At 41.4% G+C, this 17,532-nt stretch overlaps 1 protein-coding gene across 11 annotated transcripts in view; it reads left to right on the top strand.

The window, feature by feature from the left end:
- PDLIM5 (PDZ and LIM domain 5) overlaps nucleotides 1-17,532 on the top strand; it is a 138,985-nt gene that overhangs the window by 83,544 nt on the left and 37,909 nt on the right. For 8 of the 11 annotated variants that reach the window (XM_088660501.1, XM_035112566.3, XM_088660500.1 and 5 more), the window contains exons 6-7: nucleotides 1,894-2,066; nucleotides 3,731-3,767. In XM_088660501.1, the coding sequence (XP_088516627.1) occupies nucleotides 1,894-2,066; nucleotides 3,731-3,767 (210 nt within the window). Of the gene's footprint in view, nucleotides 1-175; nucleotides 194-1,893; nucleotides 2,067-3,730; nucleotides 3,768-5,307; nucleotides 6,180-12,952; nucleotides 13,064-13,981; nucleotides 14,087-15,052; nucleotides 15,182-16,672; nucleotides 16,880-17,532 lie in introns of those variants that run through there. The other 3 variants (XM_088660503.1, XM_035112570.3, XM_035112569.3) reach the window with 3 other exon arrangements.

Genomic DNA, 17,532 nt, shown 5'->3' with positions numbered 1-17,532 from the left:
AATAGAAGAATGGGAAATATATACATTAAGTATATTTGGTTATCAAATACAACAGAAACTTTCAACTGTTTGCTCTTAATTCTTTTGTCTTCTGTCTCCTCCCTCCCCCCCTTCCTATTTCTCCTCATACTGGACTCTTTCCGTACTTCTACCATGCCCTTCAAACACATAAAAGGCAAAACCCACCTAAACGGTAATTGCCAAAAGCTCACCTGTATGTGTAGTTCAGCAGTGTGTGCATGCTTCAAATGGAGCTTTTATGTTGTGTGAGAAAGATAATGTTGGCTTATTCATAATCTACAGATGCTGGAAAATGTTCTCCATATGCACAATCAGCCTCTGTATTAACAGATAGAGGGGGGGGCAGTTTCTAAATCAGACAAACTTTGCTTCTGGCTCCTCATGCTCTTCATCTTACTTTTGAGTAGTGCTAGAACAGAGGTGGAAAACCTGTGGCCCTTCAGATGTTGTTGGAGTGCAACTCTAATCAGGCTCAACAAGCATGATCAATGGCTGGGGATGATGAGAGTTGATCTGGGGGGCCACAGTTTGCCCACCACTGTGCTAGAGATTGAAGCAGTGATAAGTCAGTACAGTCATACCTCGGTTTGTGACCGCCTCCGTTTGCGACCGCTTCGGTTTCCAACCACCGCGAACCCAGAAGTGTTTACATCCGGGTTCCGTGGCGCCTGGCTGCATAGAAACGATCTGCGCAGCACGTGCATGCGCAGAAGTGATCTGCGCAGCGTGTGTGTGTGTGTGCAGAAGCACTCTATCGGCGCTTCGCGCACGCGCAGAAGCGTGCATTGGGGAGTGACCGATTCGGTGAGCGACTGGCTCCGCGGAACAGATTGCAGTCGCAAACTGAGGTATGACTGTATTGCATGTGGCAAAAGCAATGGTTCCTTAAGAGTTGATTCACGAGATGCAAAGTAAGGGTAAAACAAATGTGCAAAATTCCACTCTCATGGGTGACTTGTTTCTTTTTTAAGAATGTTTCTTTTTAACTTGTGCTGTGGCTCCTTTGCATACAAGGCCCTGGTACCTAGATTTTAAAAAGAGCACTTTAGACACTGGACCCTGAGAAATGCTGTGTGTCTTGTATAAATCTGATAGTGTAGGCATAATAGGGAAGGAAGTTAGCATTAGAAGCATTCTAAGCAATGTTTATATCTGGGGATAATGGCGCCTCCCTTCTTTATTTCTAGAGGCGCAAAGCAAGAATGCAGTATCTCTTTAAGAGGCTAATGTGTGAACCAAGCCAAGAAAAAGAGAGAAAATGTTGCTTCACGTGTTGCAATGTTAGCTGATGTTCATGCATTCCATAAGGTTTGCAAATTACATCATATACAACCATTATGACAAAAGGGCAGGACTGAATCTTAAATGGATTTACCTGCAAAAATGGACGATACATTTCAATGTATTTAGTGTCTCGATCTCAGTCAGTGGTTGTTCACATGTGTTAACCATAGTTAATGTTTTAACTATGATTTAATGCAAACAAGCAGTGTACTGGTGGCTGTTTTAAAAAACGTGTTTTCGCGCCAAGTACAAACTTCAAGGATTTACCATTTGGATATAAGCAAATTGTGAGCGAGGGTTAAATCAAGCATCCCCAAACTTCGGCCCTCCAGATGTTTTGGACTACAATTCCCATCTTCTCCGACTACTGGTCCTGTTAGCTAGGGATCATGGGAGTTGTAGGCCAAAACATCTGGAGGGCTGCAGTTTGGGGATGCCTGGTTTAGATGGTGCAACAAGCCAAGGTATGTTAACTGTGGTTTAACAAGGCGTGCAAACCAGCTTAGTGTAATAATAATAGTAATAGCAATGATGCTGTTTAAATTTTATTTCACTTACTGGTGTTCCATCTTTTCTCTATTCTGTTAGTCCACCTCGGAAGCATGTTGTGTATACAAACACAGAGTTTTACCACCCACCCACTCACAGCAACAACAGCAAGAAACGATTGATTGAGGATACAGAGGATTGGCACCCAAGGACAGGAACAACCCAGTCACGTTCTTTCCGCATCCTTGCGCAGATCACTGGCACTGAACACAGTGAGTTCCACTTTCTGAATGGTTGTGGCATTTGGCATTGCCCTATATTCATGTATTATAGAAGCTTCAGCAGATAGTGGCAAAAAAATAAATAAAAAGCTGTATAATTAATTCTGTGTGTCCAATAGCAGCGGGTCCAATAGCAGTGTTGGGACGCAGGTGGCGCTGTGGGTTAAACCACAGGGCCTAGGGTTTGCCTATCAGAAGGTCGGTGGTTCAAATCCCCGCGATGGGGTGAGCTCCCGTTGCTCGGTCCCTGCTCCTGCCAACCTAGCAGTTCGAAAGCACCTCAAAGTGCAAGTAGATATATAGGTACCGTTCCGGCAGGAAGGTAAACAGCGTTTCCGTGCACTGCTCTGGTTCACCAGAAGCGGCTTAGTCAGGCTGGCCACATGACCCAGAAGCTGTACGCCGGCTCCCTCAGCCTATAGAGTGAGATGAGCGCCGCAACCCCAGAGTCGTTCGCGACTGAACCTAATGGTCAGGGGTCCCTTTACCTTCTACAATAGCAGTACATTGCATGCTATGCAGTAGACCCCTTTTGGAAAGCGAGGAGAGTTTCCAAAGCACTTTGAGAGTTGAGTGGTGAAAGAAGAAAACTTCCCAGTGGGGTAGGATAAGTCCCTTGCATGAGTCTAAACAGCTTTTTGGATCCCAGCTACCAGGAGAGTTTGCTCAATGTTTTCTATTACTTTTGCCAGTCTCTGAAAGTTACTCTGAAAAAGTCCCCCCCTTTGTTGTTGTTCTAAATCAGGCATCCCCAAACTTCTGCCCTCCAGATGTTTTGGACTACAATTCCCATCTTCCCCGACCACTGGTCCTGTTAGCTAGGGATCATGGGAGTTGTAGGCCAAAACATCTGGAGGGTCGCAGTTTGGGGATACCTGTTCTAAATAATAGCCTGAGTCTTTCCAGGTATAATACCTGGAAACCTTAGTAGTCACATAATGTGATGTTTAACTTCTCAAATGAGATTATTCCATACATTTAGTCAATCAATCACATTTTACAAATACTTACAAATACAAGTACTTTTGTTCACCCACTCTCTTTTAAACAAAAGTATTTTTGTTTAAGAGGGAGGCTGCATATATATACCAATCATTTAAAGTTCAGCTGACTTTTGGGAGATGTAGTTTGTTAAGGATGCTAGGAATTACAAATCTTCGAGGGGTAAACTACAGTTCCCAGGATTCTTAAGTGTGTGTGTGTGTGTGTGTGTGTAAAGTGCTTTACATGTATGGTGTGTAAGCAGCCAGACAGAAATGTCAGAAAATATTGGGGAGGGGTGTTGTTGATTAAAAATGGTAAAAAATGGTAAAAAAAAAATCATAACAGTTTAAAAAGTGGTGATTGGTTAGGCATATCGAAAAGCTTGAAACAATAGTTTTACACTTCAGGACTAAGATTTATAGATTAAATTGTTAATAATTACAAGATTGGCTGAACATTGGATTGAGCTGCCCATAAAAAAAATGGTGGTCACGAACCTAGTAGGTTTCCTTTAAAAATAGGGCATCCTACCTAAGACACTTGTGATTTTAGAGGATGTTAAATGTCATTATTTTTCATAAAGGAAATTAGCCTTAGTGGTTCTGTGGATTATGGCAGAAACTTCTGTGGTGTTCTGATGGAAATGTAATTAGTGGTTTGTTTATTTGCAGTGAAAGAACCAGAACCTGATGATTCAAAGAAGGCAAAGTAAGTTATTGATCTGAAATATAATTTGATGTGTTGCATGGTTTGTTTTTGATTGATAGTTTGAAAAAAATTCTTCATGTGGGTGCAAAGTTCAAGACATTTTTAAAGTGTTTGCATGTTGTAGATAGTAGCGCAAGACATAGTATTGCCCCCTTTTAAACTCTTGACATACATTTGCAAGGATGAATTTTGCTATAAAACCTGGCCAATTTTCACAGGCTGTGTATAGAAACGGAAAGGCAGGTGCGAGAAAGCAGAGAATGAGATCTATACTGAGTTTTTAAAGGTGCTTCATCTTGAATATTGGGTACCCCATTCATCTTTAGATTGCGTTCCTTAACTTCATTTGGTCCCTTTCATTCATTAAGCAAATGATTCTTTTCTCAAAATCATGCAGTGGTTACTAAACTTTGGGCCACTTTTCATAGAAGTGGCATGAGAATGTTTACAATTACGTTGAATGTTCGCTTTGATAAGCAAGTGACATTACCAAGGAGACAGGCTGGTAGGATTCTAAAGATGCCCACTTGTTTGAACAAATGTACATGTGTGGTAATGCTTTCTCTGTAGCCTGTACCCATTCTGTCCTGGTTGGGATCCTCTTTGTAGACCACTTACTCCAGCTTCCATTAGTCCCAACCAATGGTCTGGAATGATAGTACAACAGCATTTGAGGGAAAGGTTCTCCAGCCTTTGGTCTCCACTATAGACATTTAGCTTTCCCAAACTTTGCCATAAGGAATACAAAGTCTGTCTTGGCCAAGGTAGGTGAGCAGTGGGACCTGTTGGCTTACCAAGTGGAAGCAGAAAGCCTTACACACTCTTTTTATTTTCTAAACTTGTATCTACTGGATCAGTTCTGAATCAGATGTAGTTGGTCTGCCCATCACTAGTTTGTAACAGAACAGATTTTCTACAACCAGTCGCAGCAGACTTATAAGTGCTTGGGAAGTGTGGCGTGTTTGTTGTGGCTTTAGCAGTATATCACAAAGGACTATATTCCTTGTGATATAGTGGCCTTGCAGTTTATGGTGCAATTAAAGGCAAATACGTTGGCAGGGCTGTGTTCAAAAGAGTTAAAGAGATGCATGGAGTTGGCATTTGAAAATCAATCAAGATTCTGCACCAGGAAATGCTAATTTTTGTGACCTGTGTAAATAATGCAGTTTGAAGATTTGCATGGCTTCTTATATTACACGATTCTGATTTAGCTAGCCATGGGAGGGACAAGGGCAATAAAGAACCCCCCCCCCCAAACAGCTGAAAAACCAGGCTTTGTTCTGGCTTTTGAGAATTCAGTGGGTATTAACCACACATTGTTATGTGTCTCTTGTCAACCTTAGGTGCTAGAAGTTTACTTTCTCTTAAAACCCTTTCACTTCTATGAAATTTGCATCCGAGTGCAAGTACAATTAGTGTAAACAAGCAGAGTTGCTAAAAATGCATGGAATCCTGCATGTTCAAGTTCTTGCATGCAGTGGGGCCACGATGCAAACCTCTTTCCTCTCTTATCTATCTCTTCTGTCACTTCTTTCCACAGGGAAAAGGTTCCCCTTCACATCATAGGTCCCAGATACACAAAATTACGTGACTGGCACCATGGCGTCTCAGCACGTGTCCTTAACGTCCAGTGACTTGCCAAGCTTTAAAAACAACGCACGTGTCCCTTCCTTCTTCCTCTTTCTCTTCCACTTGCTTTGCAAATAAAGAAATGAAAACCATTAGCTTTGATTACATGAGAAATTCTAGCCTTTTCTATACTTTTTTTCTAACAGTTTCCTACTGATGTGTAAAGAATGAGATGAACATGTTCTGTTTTAAAATCAGTATCTAAATAGGCAGCCAGCACACAAGTGGCATAAAGAATATTCTAAGTAGCTTAGAGAAGAACCTGTTCTTGTCTATTGCAGAAAAAGAATAGGCTGCAGTAGTTTAACATGGAAAAGGGATGGTACATTAAGAAACCATTCTGCTATTTCTGTACAGCTTTGTTTGAATTTGGTAAAAATCAGTTGTTAGTTTCCTTATATAGCTTCTTCGAAATCAGTAGTAGGTGCATTTTAGAGCGGGATGTAAATGTTTCAAATGCATTAAAGGAAAAAGAGGCCATTTGGGGGATTTTAGTAATGTTAGCATAATGCAACTCTGCTCAACTTGAGAGAAACTCTCCTCGGCTATAAACCTAGGAAAAATAACACTGGAACAGGGCCATGTATAACAACCAATGAAAATAGTATGAGGTAGTGAATGTAGGTTTTATTTATTATGGGGTGGTTTTTTTCTTTGTCCTTAATAGCGGCTTTGATGGTGCATATTACTCTGTAATATAATGTATTATAGCAAATACATATTGATTTAATTTATGGTTTGTGAAGCTTGAAGAGTATTTAATAAATGTTACCTTTAAGTTAATTTCTTCCCTCTTGCCTTATTCTTCAAGTCTTTTGAACTCTGTGCATAGCACACATGTTGACCGTATTGGCAAAGAAGGCCACTATATACCTGTAGTGTTTTTCAGCAAATTTCTTATAGAAATGCCTGTATTTTGTTCCCTACACTCAGCTGAAGACATGGTGAAATTAAATGGTCATATTTTTACTGATAGCAAATCTGCAACTTGTAGACAGCGTAGAAGTGCAGGCAGTTCAACTCAAGCTAGTTGGGATAAATTGCTAAGTGGCCAAACAAGTGGCCAAACACTTGGCTTGGGTCATGAACCAGCCAGCTGACTGCACCCTTCCTAATCTGCTCCCAACAGCACTGCAGGGGAACTGTAGACCTCTCCATTCTGACTAGCCAGCTATCAGCAGAGTATGTCCTTCTGGCACAAGGACCCCACCTCCTTGCAACTTTTATCTTGAGCCAGCCAGGAGTGAGGTACCATCCCTCACCTGGGCAGCTGCATTAAGGAGCTTGCAATTAATCGATCCTACCCATGATTTTAGCCCACAAGCCATGACCAGTGTCAATCAGCCAAATTATAGCATTTGACATTAGGGGGGGGGAGGAGGGAAATAACAAAAGAGCACTGCAAAAGAGTGAATTAGGGTGGGAGGAATGTTTTTACTGTACAGTGGTGCCTCGCTTAACGAATGCCCTGCTTAACGAAAGGTTTTTTCTAGTGGAGGTTGCCTCGCTAGACGAATTCGTTTTACAAAAAATTCGTCTAGCGAATCGCGGTTTCCCATAGGAATGCATTGAAATTCAATTAATGCATTCCTATGGGAAAAATTTTTTAAAAAAATTCAATGCATTCCTATGGGATTCGCTAGACGAATTTTTCGTTATAAGAAAAGACATGTGGAACGAATTAAATTCGTCTAGCAAGGCACCACTGTATTTCTCTTTCCTCTTGGTTTTAATGTATCTGTGTGGGGTTTATTGTCTTATTTGTTTGGTTTTAAGTCCCTTTGGATTGCCCTGGACAAGTCAAAACAACTGACTGGCTGAATGAATGAATGAATGAATGAATGAATATCCATCCCAACTGTAGGGTACGTGAGTTGCTGCAGAGTTGAAGATGGGCAAAGAGGAGGAGGAGGAGGCACCTTTTAATACAATGCCAACTCTTCCTCTTCTTTGCTGCACCGTTTTTCTAAGCATCATTGTCAACGTACTGTTTCCACACATAATTTCCATTCCAGAGTTCCATGGGAAGGGCAAAACCCGGTGAAGCCACATTTCCCTACTAGCTTTAAGCTCTGCTTACTTTTTTTTTTTAAAAAAAGATACTTAATTAGGATCCTCCTTGCAGCAGGATTACTTCAGGGAAAAATATTTTTATTTATAATTACAAATAAAGCAAACAAAAGAAATCCTTGAACTGTTCCAGCTTCAAAAGTTCTCTTCTGCAGCATTTACTTTGTGGGGAATGCAAGTTCTCCAAAGTCAACTGCCTAACAATATTTTCAGCTCACTATTTGTTGACTTATCTCTAGGGCAAGTCAAACAGGAAATGGAGATTTGAGGTAACTGCTCACTTGTTTGACATTAACAGCCACGTGTGCAGAAAACTTGAAATATGCCAGGGCAAGCTGTTAAACTACTAAGATGTGTTTCTGCTTTTTTGTTACATTATAGAATTTAAAAAAAAACCCAAAAACAAATAGTGTGCTATTTGTGATCAAATTCTGTTTAACTCTTTCAAAACCACAAGCTGTTTCACTTAGGGGGGGGGACCTCAATCTCACATTTGTTTGAGTAATTATTACTTCAACTGAATTGTCACGTTTGTTGATGTAATAAAATGACACATCTCTGTTTAATGCATGTGCATTGCACCATAGAGAGTAGTCTTCAGGAATGTTCAAAAACACCACTGTGCTGTGAAGAGTCTGATTCAATGTAAACTCACTTTCGTTATTTGAATGTATTGTGGCTTTTATGTAATATTTACAGTGAATTTTTTGACACTAGAACGTTTTACCTTATTTCCCAATTTTGCAGATGTTATTGTGAAGAGTGTTTTTCCTCTGTTTTGGGGCCCATTTTGTAGATTTCATATTCATTATGACCTAATCATAGGTTTAATTTTCATAATAACCATCCCTTCAATGACCAGCTTGGTTCATAATCAAAAGAATGTCCTATAGCAGCTAAAGAAACTGAGCTATGAAGTCAGTTTCCAGTTCAAATTTCACCTCTGTCATGAACTCACTGGGCGACTAGGCAGGCCGGTCTTTTTCATCTTCCTCTGTCTTCCCATTTGGTATATGGAGAGTAATAATAATAGAAATGTAGAGTTGGAAAGGAACCTGAGGGTCATTTAGTCCAACCCCCTGCAACACACAAATCTCAACATGATCACACATGACATCCAACCTCTGCTTAAAAACCCCCAAGGAAGGAGTCCTCCGTGTTCCAAGGGAGTCTGTTCCACTGTCAAACAGGTCTTCCCATCAGAAACATCTCCCTGATGTTAATGAGAATCTTCTTCCTTGTAGCTTGAAGCTATTGGTTTGGGTCCATTCCTCCAGAGCAGAAGAAAACAAACTTGATCCATCATCCATGTGACAGCCCTTGAGATATTTGATGATGGCTATCAATTTTGTCTCTCAGTTTCCTCTTATCCAGGCTAAACAGACCCAGTTCCTTCAACCATTCCTCGTAAGGCTTGGTTTCCAGGCCCTTGATCACCTTAGCTGCTTTCCTCTGCACATGTTCCAGCTTGTCAATATCCGTCTTGAATTGTGGTGCCCAGGACTGTGCTCCAGGTGTGGTCTAACCAAGACAGAATAATGACCAGGGCCACATTCACACCATACACACAAAGCACACCCTTAATAAACTACATCTCCCAGGATTATTTGAGGGAAGCCATGACTGTTTAAAGCAGTACCATGGATGATGTGAATCTAGCCTTACCCTTACAGGGTGATTGTAAGATAATGCATGTGGAGCCCTTTGAACACTTGAAAGTGTCATACAGCTGTTATATAGTACAATTAATTTTTACTAGTCTAAAACACTTCCAAGAGCCACTTCACATAGGGTTGACATATGTCCTCTTTTTCCAGGACATGTTCCCTTTTTCATGGGTAGAGTCGTCATAGCTATCCATAATTAAAAGTAGAAGTTGGCAAATGTGTCCTCTTTTTTTTGTTCTTCAAAATATGGCAATCCTACTTCACAAATTCAGAGGGATGAAGGTGGAGCAAAGAGTAGTCATTTCTTATACAACTGGTTCTTCTACTTCTCGGTAGTATTTGAATAACCAAAGGTGGAGGGTGTGGTGGTGCTCTGTTTCAAAGGTTACAGAGAAATTCTGGGAATTCTCCAAATGGAGATAGCCACTGCAAGACACAATGAGCGTGCAGAATCACTAGTCCCTTGGCAATATTATCCAAAGGATAACCATGTTAGTCTCTTGCAACAAAAACAAATTTATGGTTGCCTAAGCTTTCATGGATATAGCTTCATGCATCTGATGACGTGGGCTGGATCCCACAAAAACCTATACATAATAACGATGTTAAAAGTGCTGAAGCACTTGTTTTTAATGATAATAGGCACTGTTCGCCACCAAGAGCAACATTTATTGTTGAAGGCCTGTTGAAATGAACGGCTTTTGCTGAGAAAGTTAAAAGTAAATATTTCTCAGTTTGTCACAAGCTACTATAAAAATAGTGTAAAAAAAGTATTCTTCTCTGGCAATTGCTCATTAAATGTTGGCAATTAATCTCAATTACAACTGTGTTTTGGAGACTTCTGGTGGCCCTCCTTATTTGGGGGGTTTGATACAGCTCAGGAGCACACACAGCGCAAATCACTCTGAAGACCATGTTTACATTTCTATTAATGCATTTAGGATTAATTGCTTTGACAATAGTTGTAACACATTTTCTTTTTCTTTCTCCCCTTCCCCCCTAAAGTTGTTCTTTTCTGTAACTATTGCTTTATCAGTTTTCCCCCTCTGGATAACATAGTGCACATTCTCTTTTCCTTGGAACTCCTCTTGCTTCCTTTTCTCTCTTCGCTTTCATGTGGCACATATCCCCCCCCCCCCAAAAAAAACCCTTTCTCTCCCCATCTCCTACTATAGGCCTGCACCCACCCCATTTCTCAGATCTGTGCTTCTTTATCTGTTCGTTTCCATAACCACAGGTTTTACTGCAGTTCCATTTCTTAGCTGCTCCCCCTTTTTGCTGCAACCCATAGCATCAAAATACTGAACAATTCTCATTGTACGTGGATTTGTGTTGCATTTGACAGTGTGCAGTGCAACCAAATCTCACCCAAACTCCCCATGCTTCTATTTTGACTACTTTGAATGACTGGAAAGCCGCTTAGTTTGCCCCAAGCTCATAACTTTTGTCATCACTTTTGTGTAGTCCAAGAAAAACTCCCCCCCCCAGCACAATGAGCATTCAACTTACCTGGATGCCTGACCCCCCCCCACCCTCTGCTAGAATACTTGAAAATTCTTAATAACTACCAGATTCCATTTCATTCTCAGCTGTAATCCATTAGCTCTGTCTTTGAGCTACAAATATGGGTCTGATGCAGGGGCCCCCCCTCCCCTGGTGAACGATGGGTCAATCAGTTTTACTGCAAAGATAGTATCTCTCATCATCATCAAACCTTTTATTGGTATCACATACAAACATACAAAACAAATCAATACAGAATTACCACTTCCCCAGTGGCACAAAGCATTTGCTAAAAGAAAGGAGGCAGGGCAGTCTATCGTCACAAAAGATAGTATCTAGTAAAGATGTACGATTTCTGGGAAATTTGGAAGCTATTGAAGGTGGGGGGATGACATTTCTCCCAGGTTTGCTTGTTTTTAAAATTATTTTTTTGGAGGGGGGGGGGAGTTGAAAAAAATGCAATACTTTTAAAAAAAGTATTCTTTATGCATCAAAAGTTGCTTGGTTACTCCAGAAACCTAAAATGCATTATGTGTACTTGTACCACATATCTCAGCCCCTCCTTTTTCCCTCCACCAAGACTCTTGTCTCTGTCTTGTCTCCTCCCTTTCTTCAGTCTCTGCTATCTTTCCCCCCCTACCTTATATCCATTTACGGAGTTTAGTGGCCAGGGTCGTCTTTACCCGGGGATGCAAGGGGTCCGCGGCACCTAGGCGCCAAACCTCGGGGGCGTCAGGTGCCCGCCCCTGAAGCTGCCTAAGCTATTAACTATCTACCTGTTGTGAAATAGTACATAATTTTGATCAAGCTAGAAAAACAAAATACATAAATACTTAGGTATTACCGAAATGTATGCCTAGTGTTTCACTAAAGGACTTTCAACTTTGTGCACTCATTTAGAAAGAAATCAATCAGATTTTATTCAACCGTCAGTCAGAAACAAACATTTATCCATACAAAAATTAAAACATCTAAACATCTAAAGGAACTTAAAACTTAAACCTACAATAAGAAGTAGGCTATACATTTAGACCCATGTCAATGCTGTCAATGCGCTCATTTACCAAAGATGTGCCGTGCCAGTGGCGGCGCTTGTCAGACTCAATGATGGCGCTTGTCATTCTCAAGTGCGCCGTGCATGCGAAATTAACTCTTACATCATAATAAAAGTTAATTTGGGGGCTAAACTAAATTGGGGGGCGCTGGGTGGATCTTTGCACCCTGGCGGCGCATATGCTAAAGACTGCGCTGTCAGTGGTAACAGCACACAAATCTTAATTCCCACCCAGCAATTCACATCTGGATGCTTCTTAGTAGGCAGCATAGATGGCTGGTTGTAGCAGACCAGGGTGGGGGTGTGTTGGAGGGGAGACAACTGCACTAAACAGAATCAAGGGAAAGGAGATGTACTGATGCAGGCATTTTCCTATCTACGCTCCCATTATCATCCTAGTACCATCGTCTCTTTCCCCCCCCCCTTTTGAGCTGGCACCCACAGAACCTTTAGCAAGGAGAAAAAAGTGTGAGAGGTGGTTGGATTGAGACTAACATCATGCTTTAGATACATTGAAATGAGTGGCACAGTATAGAGATCATTAAATTACACCACACTGATCTCAGTGGGACTAAAGTGTGGCTAACAGAGTAATCCATATTGCTTGCGGCGGCAACCAAGGCTCTGCAAAACATGGAGCTCACAACAGATCTGTAGCCCACTTATTCATGGCAGCTGCAGTGGAGAGTGAGGCTGGTAGATAAAATCTGAGCTCCGTGCCAATTTTAGGTAGTGATTTGGCCCATGGCAGACCTGATGCTGTCAAGTGCTGGCTGTGGGAGCACTTCGGGAACCCAGGCCAGCTAAGCCTTGCCCCCAGAACACCCCTTTTGGGTGCTTTCTGCTGGACTGTGCTAGCAGGGATACTGCCAGTGAACCACCTTTCAGAGAGCAGAAAGGGGCATCTCTTCTAGCAGGAGGCCAGCTGGGCTGGCTGAAGTGAGTGGAGGCAAGTCTATACTCAATCCAAGTCCCCCTCAGCCCAGCAAAAGAGGGGTTTGGATTGCAGCCTTGCTTAGTCTAGGTTCAGTGCAAAATTAGTAGCTCTGAATTTATCTTTGTGTCCTATGGCTAAAGCAATCCTCTTGTCCTCTGTTATCAAAATGATTGAACTGGCTATTGAAATTCTGAACACTCACACTGGCATTTCCCAGAGGTTTAGCAACTCTGATTTATGGAATGTTAACCTAGATAATATATAGCCTCAAAACATGTGACTGGTGACGTAAATTGTGTGTTCTCTGTTACTATTATGAATAAAGCATATCTACAGAACTAACTAATGGATTGGAAACCCAGCATTCCCATACAGTAGCTACCCAGACCTGTGAAATACCTGATGTGTCAGAACAACCACCGTTGCCAGCTCAAAGGTCTGTTTCTCTGTCCTTGTTCCATCCATTCATGGTTCACTGACATGACTAAACTTTATTGTGGAAAACCGCTTTGCACCACACATGAATGCACATGACACTTGAAGAAGTCATTATTATTCTCAAGTAGTTACTCAGACTTGCACCAAATTTGATAATTAAGCAAGTGTTATCCTTGTCACAATTGTCACTGCTTAATGGCACTGCTTTATTACTGGACCAGTGGATTCCCACTCCCTATTTTGGAAGGTGATGGACCCAATATATTCACTCCCCATGAATGGTACTGGGCACAGCCACTCCTGCGTGTTATGTGCATGGGAAGCTGTTAATTGCGGGGGAAGCATTATTGTGAAATACTTTTTTTGCACAGGGCAGTGCTCACAGCAAAAAGCAGGGTGCCGTGGCAAACTGGATTGCTCTTACTCATTAATTTTAAGAAAAAAACAACAACTTAAGAGCTAATAGTGCGAATGAGATATTGAAGTTGTATATGTGTCTTTCATTGGCCAAAATAAAAGTTATTTCTGTATTGGACTATGATTTGTTCTGAATGTCCTTGCCATTTTTACTGAAACTTCCATTATTTAATTTCAAGTGTGTTTCCAAAGCATGCAAAACATGCTCAGCTTTTAGGATCTCCCTATCACTGTTACGAAACAAACTTGAAAATTCTCACCAAGGTCTGAATTGCATTGTGAATTCAGCTTTGACTGTTCCAAATAAGTTCTAGAGAATCTAGAAAATGCTGCAACCTCCTGCTTTGGCAGTGGGTACCTGCCAGTGCCAAACTAATAGTTTTGTGCACAAATGTCATCTGTCAAATCATATTTAGATGTAGAATTTAACATTTTCTTCATAAATTCGACTGATTTGCTGATTTTGGGGACGAAATTGAAACAAACTGCTATCTATCAGGGGAGAAGGAACTTCAAGTACTTCTGTGGTAACAGATCCAGCTCTTGTCACTATTTATTCAACCAATCTTCCCGGTCCTAATCTTTCTACTACATCTCCCAAGAGGTAAATACTTGCTGTTCTTTACTGGATTATTGGTTTTGAAAGTTCTTCCTTTGCCTTATTTACTTCTTGTAAATGGGAAAGTGAGTTATCCCAGTTGAATAACACCTTCACACCCATCAGTGGTGAGCCCTTCTTATTTGGGGGGGGGGCATTCCCTTGACAGAAAACCTTTAGGGGTTGTACGTCGGTGGTGGACAAGGCCAGAGACAAAAAGTGAATGGGGCAGTAGGTGCAAATCCTACCTTTGAATATTAGGCAGCATTCCAGCCATGCAAAATTTCAGACTCGCCCTCACTGTCTTTCCAGACAACCATCACCACAGTTCAAGGACACATTCCAGCTGAGGCATGAATTGCAGCCAATAAAGGGTATGACTTAGGGAGAGTGCTGGCTGTGTAGAGTCCCAGATTAGTTAGACAGGGCTGCATTTGGCCCCCAGGCCTGATGTTCCCCACCTCAGACATAGCTAATCCCAGAAACTGCCAGCACAAATAACAACAGAAACTGTATGTCCTTATTGGAGTCTATGAATTAGACTTCTGGTCAATCGTGTGTACCCCTCAAATTCCACCACTGATTTCACCATAACTGGTTAATCCAGCCCAGTGTTTCCCAACCTTGGGTCTCCAGTTGTCTTTGGACTACAACTCCCTCCTCATCTCTAGGTAGCAAGACCAGTGGTCAGGGATGATGGGAACTGTAGTCCAAAAACAGCTGGAGACCCAAGGTTGGGAAACACTGGTCTAGCCCAGCATTTTGTCTTCTTTGTCGACAGACAGATATTTGTGGATCCTACATGAGCAGAAATTGGTTGGAGATAGCCATGCCTGTAAAGTTTGTCAAATTAACCACGTAGTATGGGAACTTTAGCCAACTCCAGATACATTTGTGCAATTGCTGGGGGTGGGTTGGGGTGGATACTAAGAGAACTTCCGGGGTTAGAAGCTCTGTCATTTTCTTCTTCAGAGAACTTTTTTTCAACAATCCATTGGAGGCCTTGCCCAGGTGTGCACCATATCCACCTGCTACTGTTCATATTTTAAGTGATAGCAGCCAAGTAGCCATTGTGTCCAAAACGGCATCAACCTACACTAGGTAGTTTCATACTAATTTATTGCATTCTGTTCCAAGCATATCATAAATTATTTTTTAAAACTGTTTATTACTTATTCTCCGAAGCTGACAAAATGCCTGTCAAACTTTGCTGAAGAACAGTGAATGTAAGGTTTCCAAATTTTTCTCTCTGCCTGCCTGCCTGCCTCTCCTCCCTCTCCCTTCATCCCTCTCTCCTCAACTTTCTCCATAATCCAATTTCCCTACTTCTGAGACCTATCCTACAGCTCTGCTCTACCTCAAGTACTTGCTCTGTCCTAGCTTCTGCCAATCTAGCAGTTTGAAAGCATACCAGTGCAAGTACATAAATAGGCACTGCTGTGGCTGGATGGTAAACGGCATTTCCGTACGTTCTGGCTTCAGTCACGATGTTCCGTTGCGCCAGAAGCAGCTTAGTCATGCTGGCCACATGACCCAGAAAGCTTTCTGTGGACAAATGCCAGCTCCCTCAGCCTGAAGTGAGATGAGCGCTGCACCCCATAGTCGCCTTTGACTGGATCTAACTGTCCGGGGTCTTTTACCTCTACCTCTACCTCAAGTGACAGTCTGTATACAGAATGAATGAGAAGGGGGAGAGGAGGTATTTCACTCTGTTCAGACATTCAATGTGATCAAGAGATGGATCAACAGATAGTTCAAATGTTCCTACAGTAGATACGCTGTTGTCCACAAGATGGCAGCAGGGCTCAGTAAGAGCAGAAACCACAGATGTTCTGATCAATAGTTCCCATGAGCATCAATGTAAAAGGCAAATCTCTGTTTGCAGTGGTATTTCGTTAGACACCCAAGTTAAAATAGCTTCTGTACACAGACCTAATCTTCAGTGATGCTGCCATCTCTCCCATCAGCATGTATAAGCATTTTTGTTGTAAGCCGGTTAGAGGTTTTCTTACACTCAAACAGTATATAAATTTTGTCAAATGGATATAAGGGGACATGTTCTGTGTGACTGTTGAAATTTGCATTGCATGTACCCCAGACATATGAAGTCTGGTTGGTATAACAATGGAAATATTGGCGCACAGGCTTTCCTAAAATCCTACACTGATCTTTCTGAGTTGTGTCAAGTGACCCTGACTCAGTATAATTTTTAGTTCTCCCTTCTGACCACCATCCAAGATCTGTGTTAAGTATGGTAACATTCAAGTTCAGGGAATGAAATTGGGCGTATAATTTTTGGTCAGTTATGAGCTGGAGGAGTGCCATCTCCGGGGAAGGAAACCATGACTGCCTTCACATTCACATTATCCAAAGTTGACTTGAGTTATCCAAAGAGGGGGGGGATTGGAAATTTGGCAAATGTAAACACCGGATATTTGTATACCACAGGTCTTTTGAACAGATGTAGTTCATTAAAACAAAACAAAACCCTATTGAGCACCATAACTGTTGGTTACGCCTTTTATTAGGTAACATTTAAATACATAAGTATGGTATTTGTGTTTAACGTAGCATACTTCTTGTTGAATTAAGGTCAAGTAAGATAAAAACTGGTTCTCCAGAGCTGAGTGCCTCAGCTGGTGCAAGGTTGGGTGCAAATGAAGCTAAAAGGAGCCTACCCATGACTAGCACAGTGGCAACTCAGACATTTGAGACACTTATGTCTCCAGTTGCTCCAGAGGAATCTACTTTAACAGTCCAGACTGGGAAATCTGCATTGGTGCCCCCTCTTCCTGGCAGGTATTGGAATCCTAGAATTTTGAAGACCAAATTACTTCCTATGCTTTTTTAAAAAAAGGGAGATAAGGCTCCCTGTATTTATCTTGTGTGTGTGTGCAAAAGCATGGCAAGGGGGAGTTTTTGCTTTTATCCATAAAAGTTAAACTGTAAAAAAGTAAATGCTTTTCTTTCTGAAATGCCAAGAATACATTGCAGAAAAGTTTGTCCAACATAAACAGAACAACAAAAAAATAGCAATGCCAAGAATACATTGCAGAAAAGGTTGTCCAACATAAACAGGACAACAAAAAAATAGTAAATAAGGATAGAGTGACATTTTCAATGACAGTAAATCTTCAGCCAGGTAAACTGTCCACAAGGGAATTATTTGAAGCTTAATCCTGAGCAATAACAGCAATGCTGCCACACCTTTACTGGTTGCTCTGGGGAGTCTAGTAACTTTGAAAATATATATAACGCTTCTGAATACCAGTGTTGCTCAAAAGAACCTCATACATTTCCCCCACTGCTGTTTTTATGAGGAGTCAGATAATTTTCTTTTAACATCTGAAGTTAGTTATTCATTACAAAATTCAAGCTCTGTGTCCCAATGACCTGAAACCAAATACTCCATGCTTAAATTCATGGAAGACGATCAGAGACGATCATGTATC

This window comes from Zootoca vivipara, chromosome Z1 (assembly GCF_965207765.1).
Source record: "Zootoca vivipara chromosome Z1, rZooViv2.hap1.1, whole genome shotgun sequence".
NCBI lineage: Eukaryota > Metazoa > Chordata > Lepidosauria > Squamata > Lacertidae > Zootoca > Zootoca vivipara.
Note: the sequence above shows the minus strand (reverse complement) of the source record. Positions and strands in the feature narration are given on the sequence as shown.